This window comes from Nuphar pumila, chromosome 4, assembly GCF_984573655.1.
Source record: "Nuphar pumila chromosome 4, dmNupPumi1.hap1.1, whole genome shotgun sequence".
Classification (NCBI taxonomy): Eukaryota; Viridiplantae; Streptophyta; class Magnoliopsida; order Nymphaeales; family Nymphaeaceae; genus Nuphar; species Nuphar pumila.
The window spans coordinates 34,419,717-34,439,248 of record NC_143252.1 but is presented as its reverse complement, the minus strand read 5'-3'; the positions used below and the strand labels follow the sequence as shown (position 1 = coordinate 34,439,248).

The following is a 19,532-nucleotide window of genomic DNA, read 5'->3' as shown; positions in this document are numbered from 1 at the left end:
TGTTTTGACGAAAAATGATTTTGTCAATCTTTCACCCTCACTTTGAGAGCTAGAGCATTCTTTTGGTCTACGACCTTCGTTGGCTTTGATACCACTTAGTGGGACCATATTTTTAGGATCCTTTTTTCGAAGGCTAGGCCCTTGCTTTACCTTTACCCAATGAATTTGCGCGAAAGATTCGTGTTGGAAAGCAAGATGTCTTTGCTCTTTCTTCTTTTGAGAACGAGTGTGAGGCGTCACTTGTGACACTTGTGATGGTGTGTGCTAGTAAGTGTGCTTTCACTATAGCATCTACGCTATTACAAGGCTATCAAGGGGTTTCATCTAGCTAACTTGTTAGATTACAAGGCTCATACGAAGCAAGCTAAGCTGCACACTTGAATCGGCCAATCTGCCTATGCAGCCAATACTGCAACTCAAGACAGCACCTCCACACTGCTCACCCGGCAGGGAGGTTCTTCGCTCAAGCTATCACGCAGGACAAGCTTACACAGACAAGTTACAGGGCACTGCATTAGGCAAGTGCAGGAAGGCACGCGGCTGGCTGCTGAAGGGGTGTGGCACGTGGCACAGAAGAGATGCACGGGCGCGGCAGACGGTGTGGCATAGTGCAACAAGCGCTCAGGGAGGTTACACGACAGTAGTAGCGTGCGACAGACGTGCACGCTGCAGGTGATCGGACGCGCGGTAAGCGGAGAGTGCGTGGCAGAGGTTGTGCGCTCAGGGAGGTTTGCACGACAGTGTGACATGCGGCGGAGGTGCGCACGATAAGGCAGATGGCGCGCGGCGAACGAACAGCGCGCGACTGTAGCTGTGCGTTGAGGGAGGTACTAGGTCGCCAACCGATATTTGTCTTCCCATGTTACTTCGTTCACTCTGCTTTTGGTCCACTGGATTAACACTTTTGTGACCAAGTAATCCCTGTCTTGGTTGATGCTTTTTGTCATAGGCTTGTTTCATCATCTCTTAGGCGACAACTATGTTTTGTTGCAACAATTATAAGAGGTGGTCTCTCTCTAGCAGAACTGACTTTATCACAATTGTCCGTGCAGCCCCACCAATGTACTCGACTATGATCAGGAGAGGTCGACCATACATAGCCTAGAACAAAGTGGCCTAAATGAAAAAAAGTGGTAGGCGTGTTATAGAACCACTCGGCCCAAGGAAGGAGTCTCACCCACAAAGGCTATGCGATAATCTTCCTAGCACTGGTTCAACACCTTTGTCTGACCCATCTCATATTTTGGTCTGCAGACCTTATCCCACGATATTAGATCAATATGGCGATGTCATCTAAGTCATACCAAAGTAATTGCTTAGTAATGCTTTCCATCTAGATTATCATTGTTCTTGGTAATAAAAAAACGTGACATCCAAAAGATGAGAAATGATGCAAGAACAGATTTTATAAGGTCTAATTTGCCTTACATTCGATAGAGTTGCAGAACTCCAATTTTCAAGTCTCTTACGAAATTTATCAACTAGTGGTATACTTAGAGACTTGGTAAGTTTGTCTTTAAAGAGTAGAAGCTCCATATACCAAATGGGAAGAGATCCCATTTGCCATTCACTCAAATTAGAAAAAACTAAGCAGAAAAAACAGAGGCCATATGAGAGAGAGACAGAGACTATTAAAAGAAACGAAGATTAAGTTAAACCCATTTCTATCCAGGCCCATCCAGATCCCGACCGAGACCCTCAACCAGCAACCCAGTGACAGAGTCGGGTCAGTCTCCGGACCTTGAACGTCATTCCCAAGTCCGACTCAATTGTTTAGGCGAGGAGACGAACCAAATCGGACCAACTGAGAAACAACTAGATGCACGCTACCCTCATCTGTCTAGAATGATCCTTCATACTGAAAACCAGATAATCGAAGGGTGATTAAGATTCGTATAGAACCGTCCGATCATTGTGATCAGACGGTAAAAAAGCAAAGGTCACGCATTATAAAAAAGGCGTGTCCTCATGTACACACATTGTTTTTTTTGTTTTTAAAGGCAAGCTAGTGTTGCAGAGGGATTCGATCTTGGGCCTTCAGCTTTATACAGGACCCCCCGCTTACCACATGGGATACCACCCCGGTGGTACACACATGGCTTTCCATACCCCTGCCCTTTATCTTCTTTTCTCCGTTTTGCCCGCTAGCGTTTTTTTCCACCTTCTCTATCTCTCTCTCTGATGGCGAGAAGAGGAGAGATCGCTAATATCACCCATTTCGTCGATCCACGGGATCGGAGGATCGCCTCTACGGTGGAGTTACCTCGCAGAGACGCTACCGATGATGGCTGTCTTCGGAAACCCGGCATGCGATCTCCGGAAAGAGGTACGCCACCTTCGCGTCTCTCGTTTTCGGATCACGAAGTCCGCTCCGTTTCCGAATCCGACGGTGACGACCGGAGGAACTCACGGCGTAGCGGTTACAGCGAGCGAGGATGCGCCGATCGCACGTCCGCCGGCCCTAGGAGAAACCCTAGCCACGAAACCCCCGATCTCCCGTACGACCGCCGTTCGCGGAGCCCACGTCCGGGCGACCGCCGAGAAACCCTAACTCGTTCCTGGGGTCCTTCCGATTTCGGCGATCAGCGTGAAGCCCTAACTCGTAGATCTGATGGCGGTTCCCGGAAACCTAGTTTGGATGATCGCCGTGAAACCCTCACTCGGAGGCCGGACCGCCGTTCGACCAGCCAGGATCTGGACGAGCGGCGAGAAGCCCTAGCTCGTGCGCGCAGACGGCGTTCCCCTAGCCCTAGTTTTCACAAACGGGATGAAACTTTAAGCCGCAGACAGGAGCGTCTTTCTCCTAGCTACGAACGATATGAAACCTTGGCTCGGAGGGCTGAACATCGTTCCTCTAGTGCTGGTTTCGATGATCGTATCCCTAACTATGATCGAAGTATGAAGGATCCGTATCCCTACGAGCGGAGTCCGGAGAGGAGGGAAAATGGGCATAGAATCCCTAGTCCAAGAAGGTATCATGGGTACAGCAACGAGTACAAGAGGCCTTCAGATCGATCAACGTTTCTTGATAGGGGATTTCGACAGTCGGACTCCGATGATGATGATGAGGATCTTAAGGGCTTGAGTTTCCATGAGTACAGGCGGCTTAAGCGGCAGAAGCTGAGAAATAAACTCAAGAATTGCATCTGGAGAGTGACTCCGAGCCCTCCTCCTGGTTGGAGGGATAGATTGCAACCATCGACTAAGGATGACAGGACCGAAGCTGGCAATCAGAGGGATCGAGGCAGAGATAACTCTCACGTTGATCTGAAGGATGATTCTTTGTTCGATGGGCGTGAAAAGAGAGGAGCGGATAAGGGGAAAAGGCTGGAGGAATCGAAGAAGTCGGCCAGCGACGCTGACTTTGCAGGTTCTGTTGGTTCAGATGAGTCTTCCTCATATTCTTCCTCAGATTCAGACGTAATCTGTTCACCTCGTGCTGTGAAGCGGAAGACAGGAAACACTTCACGGAGGAAGAGTAGGTCTTCCACTAGAAAGCGGAAGAAGAGCAAGTCGGATACGGAATCTGACTCAGACAAATCCCAGAGTTTGACAGAGGGGTTGAGTGTTGACGATCGGGTCAAGAAGAAGAATTCAAAGAGCGTTCTCACTCGCCGGCACCAGTCCAAGGTCAAGAGGGGTAGCCAGGCAAGTAGGGACAAGAGGAGAAGACGGAAGAGCAGGGATGATAGATCTGATCATAGCGAAAGTGAGGGCGATTCGGGGAGTGATTCAGAACGCTCTCTGAAGAAGAACAAGTCAGATACAGAGTCTGGTTCTGATAAGTCCCTAAGTTTAACGAAGGGCTCAAGCGATGACGGTGTTCGGAAGAAGAAGGATTCAGAGAGTGTTCAAAAACGACGGCAGCACTCCAAAGAAAAGAGGCGCAGTCAAGCACGTAGGGAAAAGAATAGTAGTAGGAAGAGCAGGAATGATAGTTCTGATGATAGTGAAAGTGAAGAAAATTCTAGGGATGACTCCTCTGATGATCATAGGAAAACCAATAAGAAGAAGAAGATGAGGAAGCAGAAAACATCAAAATCATCATCTGGATCCAAGAGAAGAACGATGGAAAGGGGTGCTGATTCTGGTACAACTTCGTCATCAGATAGTGCTTCTGATTCGGACGCTAATGTTCACAAGGACAAAAATGTTGAGCTCAGAAAAGCCGAGGCCGATACCGAAGTTCTCAAGTTCAAAGAATTGATAGAATCGCAGAAAAAAGCTGCCTCAGCACTGGACAATGAGCCCATTGTTGGGCCTGTTCCTTTACCTAAAGCTGAAGGACATATCAGTTATGGAGGAGCTCTGCGTCCGGGAGAAGGAGATGCCATCGCTCAGTACGTGCAGCAAGGGAAGCGTATCCCACGCCGAGGAGAAGTCGGCCTTACAGCAGAAGAGATTCAGAAGTTTGAGGGCTTGGGTTATGTCATGAGTGGGAGCCGGCATCAACGTATGAATGCCATTCGTATCAGGAAGGAAAACCAGGTTTACAGTGCGGAGGACAAGCGGGCGTTGGCAATGTTCAACTACGAGGAGAAGGCGAAGCGGGAGCACACAGTCATGTCTGACCTGCAGCGGCTTGTGCAGCGGCATATCGATCAGGAGTCCAAGACATGATCCGTTTGGTATGAAAGATGCCTAAAGGTGCTCACGGATATGTGTATCTGCATATAGTACTTGGTATAGCTTACATTACCTGATGCTTGATGTTTTTGCAGGGAGGGGTTGCCTCTTGTTCTTGTTCTTGAAACATGGCGTAATGCAATGAAAATCAGACCTGGTATGTGTTTTTTTAGGCTTCAATCTTGTCAGATCTTGTAATTATGTTCACATTTCCTTTTACATGCATGCATCTTTGTATATGTTTTGCTCTTCTTGGCAGTAGGGTCTTGTGAAAAGAGATGCTATCATACCTTTACTCATGGAAACAGAGGGTAATAGGAGCTTATTCTTCAAATACGTGTTTTATCAGGAATTTCCTTTTTACCACTTGCCTTCTGTATACAACAACAACAACAACTATGCCTTCATCCCAAAACAATTGGGGTTGGCGATATGAACCAACAAAGAAAATCATTCTGGGTCTTCCACATGAATCCTTCTCCTCCATTCATTTCTATCCAATGCCATGTCCTCGGTGAGGTTCAAAGCATTCATATCCTTTCCTATCACCTCCATCCATGTCTTCCTAGGCCTACCCCGACCTCTTTTAACTAATATATTTTCCCATTTCTCCATCCTTCTAACTGGAGCATCATTAGGCCTTCGTCGAATATGTCCAAACCACCGTAAACGATTCTCTCTCATCTTATTTTCAATGGGTGCAACGCCTACCTTCTTACGTATCTCCAAGTTCTGAATCTTATCTTTTATTGTATTTCCACACATCCATCTCAGCATACGCATCTCAACTACACTCATTTTTTGAATATGATGTCTCTTGGTAGCCCAACATTCCGTACCATATAGTAAAGCGGGCCTAATAGTCGTCCTATAAAACTTTCCCTTCAACCGCAATGACATTCTACGATCGCACAACACTCCAGTTGCACTCTTCCATTTCATCCACCCAACCTTTATCCTATGATTTACATCTCCATCAATTTCTCCATACTTTTGAATGATAGATCCCAAATATTTGAAAGAATCATCCACCGGTATTTCTTTCTCACCAAGCTTCACTACACTCCCATCTCTATTTCGTTGCTTACTAAATCGACATTCCATGTATTCTGTCTTACTCTTACTCAACTTAAAACCTCTTGCTTCCAATGTCTGTCTCCATAATTCTAACTTAGCATTAACCCCAACTCTAGACTCATCAATCAAAACAATATCATCAGCAAACAACATACACCACAACACATTTTCTTGAATTGATCTCGTAAGCTCATCCATCACTATAGCAAATAGGAAAGGGCTTAAAGCAGATCCTTGATGTAACCCAACCGTTATAGGAAAATTGGTTGTCACCCCTCCACAAGTGCGGACATTGGTTATTACTCCTTCATACATATCTTTAATTATACTAATGTAATTGAGAGAAACACCTTTCTTCATCATTGTCCACCAGAGAACGTCCCTAGGTACTCTATCGTAAGCCTTCTCCAAATCAATAAAAACCATATGCAAATCTTTGTTCATCTCTCTATTTCTCTCAATAAGTTGTCTAAGAAGATGTATAGCTTCCATAGTAGATCTTCCAGGCATAAAACCAAATTGATTCTCCGATATCATGACAACCTTCCTCAACCTAGACTCAATCACCCTCTCCCAAAGTTTCATAGTATGACTCATGAGTTTTATACCACGATAGTTTGTGCAATCTTGTATACCACCCTTATTCTTATATAGAGGCACCAAAGTACTCTTCCTCCACTCATTAGGCATCTTATTTGTCCCCCAAATCTTGTTAAAAAGATTTGTCAACCATTCTAAACCTTTCTCTCCCAAGCATTTCCAACCCTCGATAGGTATACCATCTGGGCCAACTGCCCTTCTTGATTTCATTTTCTTCAAAGCCTCTGCAATTTCTTTCTTTTGAATCTTGCGCATGAAGTCACGATTCATCTCATGAAAAGGAATGGAAAAGTCTCCAAGATCCTGAGCATGACTTTCATTAAATAGCTTATCAAAATAATCTTTCCATATCTCCTTAATCTCCTCATCTTTGACTAAAACCCTTTGCATTTCATCTTTGATACATCTAACCATACCCAGATCCCTCAATTTCCTATCTCTCATTTTTGCAATCCTATAAATATCCTTCTCACCCTCTTTGGTATCCAACTTGTCATAAACCTCCTTATATATCTTATCCCTCGCGTTCCGAACTACTTTTTTAGCTTTCTTCTTTGCTATCATATACTTCTCCAAATTCTCATTATCACGACTTTTACTTAGATTTCTATAACACTCTCTTTTAACCTTAATAGCTAATTTGACATACTCGTTCCACCACGATGTATCCTTACCTAGCGGTGCACCGCCTTTAGACTCACCCAATACCTCCTTAGCCACCTTTCTCATGCCACCTGCTATCTTATTCCACATAGATTCTGAATCCTCCTCGAGACACCAATCAACTTCCTTAACTACCCGCTCTACAAACATTCCTTGTTTGGCTCCTTTCAGTGCCCACCACTTAATTCTAGGATCTATCCTATGTCTATCCCTTTTGCGGCATTGTTTAATTCTAAGATTTAAAATTAAGACTCTATGTTGTGTAGCTACACTTTCTCCCGGTATAACCTTACAATCGATGCAACAACCCCTATCTCTCTTTGTAAGTAGGAAAAAATCTATCTGATTCATATTAACCCCACTTTTAAATGTTACTAGGTGAGACTCCCTCTTCCTAAACCAAGTGTTTGCTAAGATCATATCGTAGGACAAACCAAAATCTAAAATCCTTTCTCCACTATCGTTTCTTTCTCCTATACCATAGCCTCCATGGATACTCTCAAATCCATCCCTACTAATGCCTACATGCCCATTAAGGTCACTGCCGATGAAAAGCCTTTCTCCATAAGATATCCCTTGTACTACTCCATCTAAATCTTCTCAAAATTGACGCTTAGTGGAATCATCTAAACCTACTTGAGGTGCATAAACACTAATAATATTAATAATATCCGTACCTAATACTAATTTAATAAGTAAAATCCTATCACCCTTCCTACGGACCTCAACTACATTATCTATAAACTCACGACTTATAACAATCCCTACTCCATTCCTATTCCTATTTATTCCTGTATACCAAATCTTATATCCCCAAGGTTCTATTACTTTTGCTTTCTCACCTACCCATTTGGTTTCTTGTAGACATAAAATATCAATCTTTCTCCTACACATAACATCTACTAACTCTACCAACTTACCAGTTAAAGACCCTATGTTCCAAGTGGCTAACCTAATTTTATGGTCTTGGACTAACTTCTTTACCCCCACCCGTCCAATAAAGTGAGGGAACCCTTGCCTATTTGACACCACACCTGGGCGCCGGTGTGACGCGTCGCTTCCGGGCGACGACCTAGCAACCCTTGCCCATTTATCACTGCCTCCGGGCCTATAGAGTACAACGCGTCGCTCAGTAGGGAACGCCCCAACGAAATTCTCATATTGGTTCATATTCATAGGGTATGACTAAGTTTTTATGCTGGCTGTCACAGGCCTACCGCAACCCTCCTCCTTTATCCGGGCTTGGGACCGGCAGTGTATAACTAAACAGTTATACACAGGCGGAGTTTCTTGCCTTCTTTATACATAACAATAATCAATTGGAGTCTTGATTTTAGAAGCCATACTGGTCCACTTGTTGCTGTGAAAGATACCAGCACTCATTGATAGAGAACCTTCATTCCTTTAACTGAAGTTACCAAAATGTTTTCCATTAATTTGTCCAAGTGGCAGGACAACAATAAGTTGTGGCTTTCGGGGTGTGTACTGTTAGCATTGAATCACCATTATTGGAATCTTTTTCAAAGGTTAATCTGGTAAGTGTAGTGTTTGATACTTTGAGCAACGCAGAGCCATCTCCAACTTGAGCCCAAGTCTCTGATTCCCTGAACAACATTTTGGAGACAAAGCATCACGTATTGGCCATGGGTTGAATCAAGACTCTTACCTCTCAAGTCATAAGGTTCACTGATCTAAAACGTGCAGGTTTTGTGTGAAGATTATCTTGTTCGTCCTGTTTCATTCAATACTTGTAGGAGAAGAACCCGACTCAATCAAGGGGACGATTGTGGTGGTACGTCACAAATATCATATATCACGATAAATGAACAGAGCAGTAAAGATCCTCATGATAGATTCATAGTGTTGCCTGGTCTCTCTCTCTCTCTATATATATATATCATGATTTTAGAAAGCATGCTATTACGGAGATTTTGACCAGGATCATTCTCATCATCATCCAGAAAAAAAGGATTTGGAACAGGTTTCTATTTTCAATAATTTTCCCAGTTTTGCTATTTATAACCTATTTTTAATTTTTCAATATGCTGCTTCATCGGAAAAAAAAAATATGCCGAGTAGTAGGCTTGATATGTCTCACAAAAACCAATTCCTTCTTGTTGATTGTATCCTTTAGTTTGACCAAGTATGCTTATAATGTTTAAGAGAGCTATTAACCTTTCTGGTTTTGGGTTATGATCAATGAAATTGCTTTCAGGGGTTGAGAGGAAGTGGAAGGTTTGGTCAACAGTAGAGAGGTGCGGGAGGCAGCTGGTTAGTAGAAGCAGCTGGGGAAGTGAGGAGTGGCTTGTCATTTGATCAGATTGGAGTAACTGCTGGTTAAAAAACACGGCACGCGGAGTAATTACTGGAGATGGGAAAGTGGAATTTTTGTGAGGGATGTTAAGAAGGTTAAGAACCTGCAAATGGAAATGCATGTTCATCAAATGCAACACTTTTTCATATAATGAGTTTGCTAATTTTGAGGAGGTGGTGCTTTCCATGATGATGAGTTCTATAGCCTAAAAGCATGATCTTGCTTGAACAATATTTTAGTGTGTGAATATTGTATGATTTTAAGACACAGATATCAGCTGCACACAAAAATTTAGAGAATTTGTAATCATGTGGGTACTGGAAAAGGCACCCACAGGAAAATTATTGCGAAGCACAGGTGAAGGCAGCCTATTAGTAAGGTAAGCAACCGTTTCAAAAGAAAGTAATAGAGATTGACTGAAAGTGATGGTTGTGCAACTGGGGCAAGACCTGTCTTTGCCATCTGGTGATGCTTATGCTCTAGGGTGGATTTAGGGTATGAAGCAAGATGTTCAATGCCCAATGCCACACTACTTCACATATATGCAGTGAGAGACTTGTACTCATCTTAGTCCATGTGAAGATATTTGATTTTCTTATCGAAAAGATCAACTACTTGAATGGTTGACAGACAAATAAAGATTCAAAATTGTGGGCCATAAAATAATGGAAAAGGAGAAGGTCCCCAAACATTTGAAACCAAAGGTTCATTAACAACAGTGGAAGAGGATATGGAAGGCAAACTACTGCTTTTCCCTCTATGGCAAGCATCACACGTGTTACTAGTATCACCCAATCTAACCAAGTTTAGAATTTATATTATGAGCTACGCAAGGTGCTGGATGGTACAAGTCTTATGCCATTGTGCTACTAAGGTTCTTTCACCAAAACTAAGGCATCAATTTATTAGCTTTAGATAGCGAGTGTTGAACTGGGTGGAGGTTCTGGTTGTGGGCTTGGAGGAGGCAAGGATGGTGGTTTCGACGAGGAGAGCAAGTGGTGGTGTCAGACTTGGTGGAGGTTCTGGTGGTGGGTTTGGACTGGAGGAGGAGCAGGAGGTGGTGCTGACTGAATGAAGTGAATCAGATATGAATATTGTAATAGTTTTCTCTGAGCACTTTCATCCTATGAATACCTTAGTCGAAATTCTATCGTCTTTTTTTTTCAAAGAAAACCCAAGATACTTTTTCCTTCATTGGTGAGCTGTGATTATCAAAGTGGGCAATTACATCGAGATCGTTTGATCCTTTTCCTTTATACTTGTGTTTTTTCAAGCAATTTTTTGTATGCTTTTGTTGCACATTCATTTGCTGAGAGCTCAAAACTAAGTCAATTAATGTTATTTGTTCATGTGCTACGAATAACAACATATAAACCTGAAAATAGATTATGGAAGGCAAGTATTTTGCTTAAGCTGCTTCTTTTGGAAGTTATGGAAGCTTAAGTTCAAAGAAGTTGTTTCATGAACTAAGCAGGAATTTGATATAGAATTATGATAGAATTTTGAGACTAGGTGTTTCACTGATGTAACTCATAATTCCACCCAATCGTGTTTTGACCGTGTATTTGGGAAGAGGAAAGATTCTTGGTTATTGTAGAGTTGTTAAGAAGTTATCGTTTTATTGCTTAGACATGGTTTCACGTAGTTTCTTGAGTACTTCCCATTTGTAGATATTCAACATCTAAAAGGCACATTTCAGGTGAATTTGCATGCTTTTTTATGTGGCTTGGTTGAAATGTAAAAATATTGTGCATTTTTTTATTTTATTTTCTAATATCATGCCTTTTTATTTGTCGTAGGAAAATGAAGATGGTGTTTTTGATTTGTGGCATATGATGAAGCTAGAAGAGATGACGGAATGTGTGGCCTTGGAGTGTTGGTGGCTTTTTTGTAATGTTACATGGTTATGTGAAGTATGTAGAAGTGATTTTTTGGATCATTTTGACATGCAGAGATCATCTCTAGTTTACTTATGTAGTTATGTATATTTTCAAATGCAGCAACCTATTTTAGATTTGGCTAATTTCGATAGTTTATTTTCTTAGTTTATGTGATATCTTTCCTCTCCAATGGTTTATATGCATGGTTTACTAAACACAATGTTGGTTCTTATTGTCAATTGAATATTTGGATGGCACAATGTATAAGTCAGTTGCAATTCAAAAACCAAATTTGTTCTCATATGGAATTTCGTAGTAATGATCCTATTCTAGATAGAGATAATTTAGCATTATGATGAAGCTTGTCTTAGTTAAGCGGAAGTAGATCAGGTCATGCTTAACATGAGCGCCTTCTGCTCATGCGAAAATCATGGCCGACCATTACACGTCTTGGATGAATGCCATGTGGCACTTAATGTTGTTGAAAAAACTATTAAAAAATAAAGCGAGACTCAAATGCCTCTGCTGCTTTGTTCTGTAAGTCGTCTGGTAGAAGAGTCCCGTTCAATCCCATGTCCTCATACAAAATGGTTAATGGCATTGAGGGAGAAGCTGTCAAGGTTGGGTCCCCTTAGGTCCCCATCAAAACCGGCTCTTCAGTTCACCGTTAAACCCACTAACCTAACAAAAAACTGGTGGTAACTGTCACCACCGGTTCACCTGCTTCCGAAGCTTGGTCGCTGGAAAGAAGGTGCACTCATCGGATCTGGCCGCAGAGCTCCAGCGACATCTGAATGGTCACAACCATAACCGTGGCATTAATGGCGAGCTGTTATGGGAGACGCCCCCATTGACTCTTCAATGGCGGTAACTGTTACTACCGATCCACCTTCCTTTGTTAATGGCATGTTAGAGAGAGAAGAGACAGATCGAGAGATGAGAGAGAGAGAAGAGAAACAGGAAAGAGACGAGGGAGGACCCCGAACGGCAGGCGTCTTTTCAGGGTCCGTATACCTTATTTTTTATTAGTTTTTTTTTTCATTTAAAACTAGATGAAAATAGGAAAGCGTTAAGTGCCACGTGACATTCATCGAGACAAGTAATGGTCGGCCACGATTTTCGCATGAGCATAATGCACATGTATTACCATAAATAGGACAAGGCTTGTTGTTGATGATGATGATAAAATTAGTGCCCCCAACCTCATTTACTAACAGACTGTAAAATGCATCTTAAAAGGTTGGGACAAGCCCAATTTAAGCAAAGTAAATTGACATGTATTTTTGAGGCAATTGAGCCATGTAGAAGCTTTAATGAAAAGCTTGCCAAGATAGCAATAACCTTTTTTTGTTTTCTGAAGAACAAAGATAGCAATAACTTTCAAATCATGATTGGTTTGGACGTGGTCTTGTAGCCATCTTCTAGCAATTATACTGCTTACCATGGTGGTGAATAGTATGTGGAAACCATAAGCTAGCTGTTGTGTGGGAAGTGTAAGCCCCTTCATTTATGACCGAACACTGTGAAAGCAATGTAGGATGTAAATGATGGTCTGTTTTTGTCATCTTATCAAAAAATAGGCCTCAAGTCATGTTGATGGTTGGATATTTGCGGGCCTCTTTATGTTGTCATTAAACATGGGTTAGTAGTGAGAGGTAAATGAGACAAATAGTTCTTGAAACCAAGAGCATACTTGGATTTCTTGTGGGGCAACCCCCTGATTCTTAGGCCAAAAGAGGCCTGTAGAGCCTAGGCACCCAACCCTGCATCATCCCACACTCTAATTCCTACAAAATGGTTCACATATTAATCTAGTTACGTTCCTGTTAATACTGATGGTGAGTCTGGAAAAAGTACAATGCAAATAAACACAGGCCCCGGGTGGAGGTAAATGAAACAAATAGTTCTTGAAACCAAGAACATACTTGGATTTCTTGTGCGGCATTCCGCTGATCCTTAGGCCAAAAGAGGCCTGGTGAGCCTAGGCACCCAACCCTGCATCATCCCACACCTCCAATTCCTACAAAATGGTCCACATATTAATCAAGTTACGTTCCTGTTAATATTGATGGTCACGTCTGGAAAAAGTACAAGGCAAATAAACACATAGGCCCCGGGTGGGGGTCCTAGCCTCGGAGTTTTATGCCACCGGCACGACGAACGTAGGCAGGCTAAGCCAGTGCAACCAGCTCTTTATGTTGAGTGTGGTTTCTTCAGGTTATAAATCAAAATAAATAAACACATGAAGATAAAAAATAACATAAAGTCTCAACTAAAGTATTGATACTAAATATTAAATCGAGATTTACATAAAAAGAAATACACGTAGAGATACGTCCAAAAACACCAGTCTTAGAATCCCTAGCACCAATTGAAAATATTCCAAGTTCACTACTATTCCATAACTGAGACACTATAGTCCTACTCTATTCATTCTAGTAGAATGGGCTGCACTAGTGTTGCTCCTCCTCCTTTCCAACCTAAACATTGAGCCTATCAATCACATCATTGCTGATTCAACTCAACTGCAAAAACAAAACAAAAAGCTTAAAAACCAGATAGCCTTGACAACAAAATTCTAATTTCAACACAAATAGAGCAATTTACATATGTGGAAACACCTCTATGATATCTCACCTTCAAGTTCTGTAGTGAGTCGAGAAAAACAATGAATGTCATTCCCACATACATCAAAACAAGAAAAGAATACTTGCCATGAAATGTATGCCCACACACATCAATATTTTATAAAAAATATTGGACCCTCAAATGATCAAGACAATGCTAGAATTTTGAATGGTTTAAATCAAACTAAAAGTTAGGAAGTTGGTTATGCTGATCATGATATAGTGGGTCTTAGCATCGTTTTCCAATCTTGCACCCTCTAAGTGGGATGATGCAGGAAAGTGAATCACAATTGCTTAATCTAGTGGCAATCAGGTTAGAAATAAACCTAAAACAAGAAACGTTCACCCACAGGCTGCGCAACCTTTGGTGTAAAAAAAACCAGGGTTTGCTCATGGAAGTCGCCAATGGTCCTTTGACAAAGGTAGTCATGGAAGTTGATGAGCAAAGATCTTATGCAACTGAGGAGGTGGATACCAAACGGATTGATCCTAATCTAACCCAGAGGGAATTGAGCCTTATCCATCTGCAGGTAACTTTGGAGATTCATATGCTAAGACTTCTCAGTGCTTGCAGAGGTTCCTGTTCAGATTCAGCAAGCACGTAGTTTCGAAGACTGAACAAATGTGATGTCATGTTGTATGAAAACCGTTCATAATGACTACTATCTGTGAAAGGTCAAATAAACAACAATACGTGTGAACCGAGAAAACGTGCACAGTATGGTAGCTTAGAGTGTGTAGGAGCAGCATCATGAGTCAGCATTAATCTTGGCTGTCAATAGGAAGTGCTTAAAAAATGCAGATGATTGAAAACTTGATTAAAAAAAAAAAACGAAATGTTGTGAGCAGGTCCAAGTACATATTGCAAAAGTATACAACCACAATCCCGTAGATAGACCAATGCTAGGTGATCCTTGCACATTATGTCTTGGATCAAATGATGAAACTATTTTTTCAATATATTGACCCATCAAGTTTATATTTTTTGTTATAATAACAGAATAACATCTCATCACTAATGTTCTAATAGTGTTCGAAATAAAGTAAGGCAAACAATAAAATCTTTAAGTATTTAACATTGATAATTATTGACAATTATACCTGGCTCAGTGGATATGACAACCGAGCTTGAACCAGTGAGCTTGGAAGCATGTGTTAAACGCGTTGTCTTTCTAGTGATAGTTGCCTTACTTAAGATTAAGTCCTTGGTGCAACCGGTATATGTGCAACTATGCTCTCAGGACACAATCGAGCTTTTCCCTTTTCGCAAATGATCCAACCACGCCCTGCACTAGGTGAGCCCAACAACCTCAACAACAACCACCCAGAAGAGCTTCTTGACAAGGGTTGAATTTGGGTATGGATCTTGAGTGTGAATATGAGTATGGATATGGATCTTATAGCAACTTGGATATGAATCTTAATTGAATATTGGCTAAACAGATCTATACCAATTCAGTTTGGGCTAACTGTATCAATGACACATTGATCTAGGTTAACCAGATCTGTCTAATAGGATTTGGGCTATCTGAATCTCTACCAGGATTTGAGTTCAACATAGGAGAAAGCGAGAGACAAGTTCTTACAACCTTCCTTTTAGGGCACCACCCTTCTATACAAGGATAAAAGAAGTTCTCACAACCTTCAATATGGGACTAAACTTTGTAGGAAACTCAAAACCCATAACTTAGGCAAATAAAGAAAATATGTATTGGAACAAAGGTAGTTTTGAGCTATAACCCTAACAATCTCTCACGTGGATCAAAACTATGAAAAATGATTATAGAGGTTGTTCGCAAAGATCTAGTGCATAAATGAAGGTACCTTTTGGGTTTAAACATCTACATTAATGTTACTTAATCTTAATCAGTTTGGGACCTAAATAGCATTAGCTTTGAATTGAGAATTCTAATTAACATTCAAGACATTGTAACACATGCTTTTACTTCAAGTAGTCAAAGTGTGCCTATCAATATATATAAGTTATACATTAAAAGTCCTGTGTTGTATTCCTATTTTATGAGTACTCTAGAGACAAAATCCAAATCCTATAGAAGGCAACCCCACCTTGACACTCACATAGGAAAGTCCATCGAGGGTATAAACCTGTTTGAAACATCCAACCATAAAGCCTATGGATCTTTTTAAGAATTCAATTTGAACTTAACCTTAGTACACAGGTTTTAAGTACTTAACATCCGTTATGAGAAATATTAAGTGCTCAATTCAATCACTCATAGACTTGTTCTTGCCATTGAAGGTTTGACCCCGATCATGTAGTTGGGTTTCCATCAATGGTAATTTGTTTTTTTTTTTAATGAATTTTAGTCTCATTTCTCTCAATGTCTTAAATACAATTTATAGAGAAAGTCTAATTGTCCTTGGATCCTCTAAGTTTTGATAAGATTTCATATAATCAATTGAGATTACTCCTTACTTGAGTAAATTGTTCACATAATTGTTCTTTAGACTGATATGTCTAGATTTTTCACCATAAATATTGTTTCTCGCTTTATACATACTCACTTGACTATCACAATGCATAGCTATCGTTATCTCATAATGGTATCTCCATTATGAGATTCTCTAGTCATCCGGCTTCTATATTAGCTAAATGTATCGCTTTCAACTCTGCTTTCATTGTAGAATGAATTGTCACACTTTGCTTCTTAGATCTTCAAGCAACTGCTCCAGACCCAAGGGTAAATATCCAACCACTAGTGGATAATAACTCATTAGAATTTCAGTTTGCATCGTTGTACCCTTTAAGTACAACAAGTTTTCTCTTATAGAATATCCCATATTCTAAAGTTTTTCTAAGGCATTTTAGAACTCAATAAATGGCATCACAATGCTCTTGTCTTGAATTACTAGCATATTGGCTCAACTTGCTCATGCAAATTATTATTTGGTCTAGTTCTATTCATGACGTACATGAGATTGCCAATAATACTTACATACTCTAACTAAGATATGTTTATTTCAGTGTCAATCGATAGCTTAACACTATGATCAAATGAAGGAACAACAAGCTTGCAATCATAATGGCTATATTATTTTCTTATTTTTTTTTCAATATAGTAGGACTGAGTTAACACATAACCATTCTCATGTCTAATCAATTTAATATCAAGTATAATATCATCTAAGCATGCATCTTTCATGTCAAATTTAGATGACAAAAAACTTTTTATATTATTTATGCATTCTACATTATTGCTCACGATTAACATATCATCCTCATAAAAACAAATAATTATAACATGAACTTTGTTATATATGCATTTATCAAAGTCATGAATGCTAAATCCATATAAAATAATTACGATAGGTATGCGATACATATTTTAGAGGGTTAGACACTTCCCAGAAGTGAAGTGTAGTTGCACACTCCTTTTTTCATAAACCTTGATTTCATCAGTATCTCCTATATAGATCTTATAATCTTCCCCCATGGTTTTGTATCTTTTGAACATACTTCTATCATTGCATGAATGGATAATTGATCTAGAATTCATGCACCACCATTTCTCTGAATTAATCATGAATATCTCACTTACTACAACCACCAAGTTGTCATCAGGTTTACTAGCCTTATTGCTTTAGAATTTCTTTCTATGTCGATAATCTCCCGCATAATGACCTGATTTTTCACATGTATAGTAAAAAATAAAATCACTTTTTTCATCAATGAAGTTGGATTTCTTATTGTTGTTCTTAAGTTTGAGTTTGAACCTTGGTTTGCGTTCAACCATGTTTACTTTAGCAAAAAATTCTTTCACTTCATCTTTCTTATCTCAACAGCGAGCTTCCTCCTCGATTCTAAAGTGTTGAAGAAGTTGTTCTAAGGTAAACTCATAATTTTTTGTGTTTTAACTCATTTCTATAATTTTTTCAAAATAGAGGCAATCTGCCAATGATTACAGACATTTGGAATGGATTTATCAAGGTTCATACCCTCAGACTTGATTTGATTAACCAAAATTTGTTTCTCATGAACTTGAGGTAGCAGTGGCTTATCATCAAAGAATTTGAAATCCATATACTTATTAACAAAAAACTTATGATTTCCTGTATCCTTCAATCTTGTATTTGCTTTCAAAGGCATTCTATCGTTTTTTTGTCGTAGTGATTTTTGAGTAAAGGTCGAACAAGGTGCCAGAGAATGCATTCAGTATGTGGTTGTAACACACAAAGTCATCCTATAACCACTTTTGTCTCTTTCGATTTTCAGCAATGGTCTCACCCTCTCGTTCTTCTAGACATTCTTCTGTGAGCATATACACCACATTTGCAATTATGTGGAAGATGATGATGTTGTATTGGCACCATTTAAAGTTGGTGCCATCGAACTTGGACAACTTCAACAACTCCTTGTTTCCAACCTTAACAGTTGTCATTGTAGAACTATCGCTTGAAAACTGTTGAAAATTATACTTGACTTAGTGGATATGACAATTGAGCTTGAATCAGTAAGCTCGAAGGCACACATTAAATGCACTATCTTTCAAGCGATTGTTACCCCACTTAGGATCAAGTTCTCAATGCAATGAGAATACGTGCAAATATGTTCATACGATACAACCTAGCTTTCACCTTCTTTCAAATAATCGAAATATGTATGCACTCGGTGAGCCCAATAACCTCGACACGAACTACCCTAAAGATCCTCTTTACAAGGTTGAATTTGGGTATGGATCCTAAGTATATGGATCCTGACTGAATCCGAACCAATTGAGTTTGGGCTAACTGGATCAAGGGCACACTAATCTAGGTTAACCAGATCTCTCTAGCAGGATATGGGTTATCTAGAGAGCTAGAGATTAGAGAGAAAGAAAATCATCAGAGAGGGACCTCGTGAGAGAGGAGAGGAGAGGAGAGAGCTTGATAGTGAGATGAGAAGAATGGGGCATGGCTAGCCAAACGAACAAGGGTTAGGAGGTTCCAAGACCTAGTCAAAGGTTAATGGTCGACTGTGGACCATTTAGACCTTTAATGCCCTTGCAAAAGGAGTTGGGCAAGGTTCAAACAAATCCAAATAAGATCGAAGGGGATCCAAAATGGAATAATGTCTGGTCAAAAGTTGATTTTAGACATGAGGATTAAAATCATCCCAAGTACTAAAAAGAATGTCAAACTAAACTGGACCAAAATTGAAACCAAAACTCAAAGCCCAATAATCCAAGCCCCTTGAGTGAGAGGGCACCTTCCCTCTATATAAGGACAAAAGTCCTTCAATATAATACTAAACTTTGTAAGAAACTCAAAACCCATAACTTTGGCAAGTAGTTCTGAGCCATAACCCCAACAATAATCAGTATGCAAGCAACTAATTATCATCATCCAAAGAAATCAACAAAACTTGATCATTCTCTAAAAAAAAATTACTTTATTCAGTCAACACCACCTCTTGCTCCTCCTCCAAACCCACTTCCAATACCTGCATCCGACACCATCACTTGCTCCTCATAGAAACCACCATCCTTGCCACCTCCAAACCCACAACCAGCACATTGGTGGGATCATATTTTTAGGATCCTTTTTTCGAAGGCTAAGCCCTTGCTTTTCCTTTAACCAATTGATTTGCGCGAAAGGTTCGTGTTGGAGAGCAAGATGTCTTTGCTCTTTCTTCTTTTGAGATCGAGTGTGAGGTGCCACTTGTGATGGTGTGTGCCAGTGAGTGTGCTTCCACTATAGAATCTACACTATTACAAGGCTAGTAAGGGGTTTCGTCTAGCTAACTTG

At 40.4% G+C, this 19,532-nt stretch overlaps 1 protein-coding gene across 2 annotated transcripts; it reads left to right on the top strand.

Moving 5' to 3' along the window:
* Positions 1 to 1,988: 1,988 nt before the first annotated feature.
* Positions 1,989 to 11,303, top strand: LOC149839935 (uncharacterized). 2 transcript variants are annotated; one of them, XM_090002912.1, is made up of 3 exons: positions 1,989 to 4,628; positions 4,722 to 4,783; positions 11,080 to 11,303. In XM_090002912.1, exon 1 carries the CDS (start codon positions 2,182 to 2,184, stop codon positions 4,618 to 4,620), a length of 2,439 nt encoding a protein of 812 aa, XP_089859038.1. In that variant the 5' UTR covers positions 1,989 to 2,181; the 3' UTR covers positions 4,621 to 4,628; positions 4,722 to 4,783; positions 11,080 to 11,303. The 2 variants fall into 2 exon arrangements, with proteins under 2 accessions (XP_089859038.1, XP_089859039.1); XM_090002913.1 differs by having other exon boundaries at positions 1,989 to 4,647.
* The last annotated feature ends 8,229 nt before the right edge of the window (positions 11,304 to 19,532 follow it).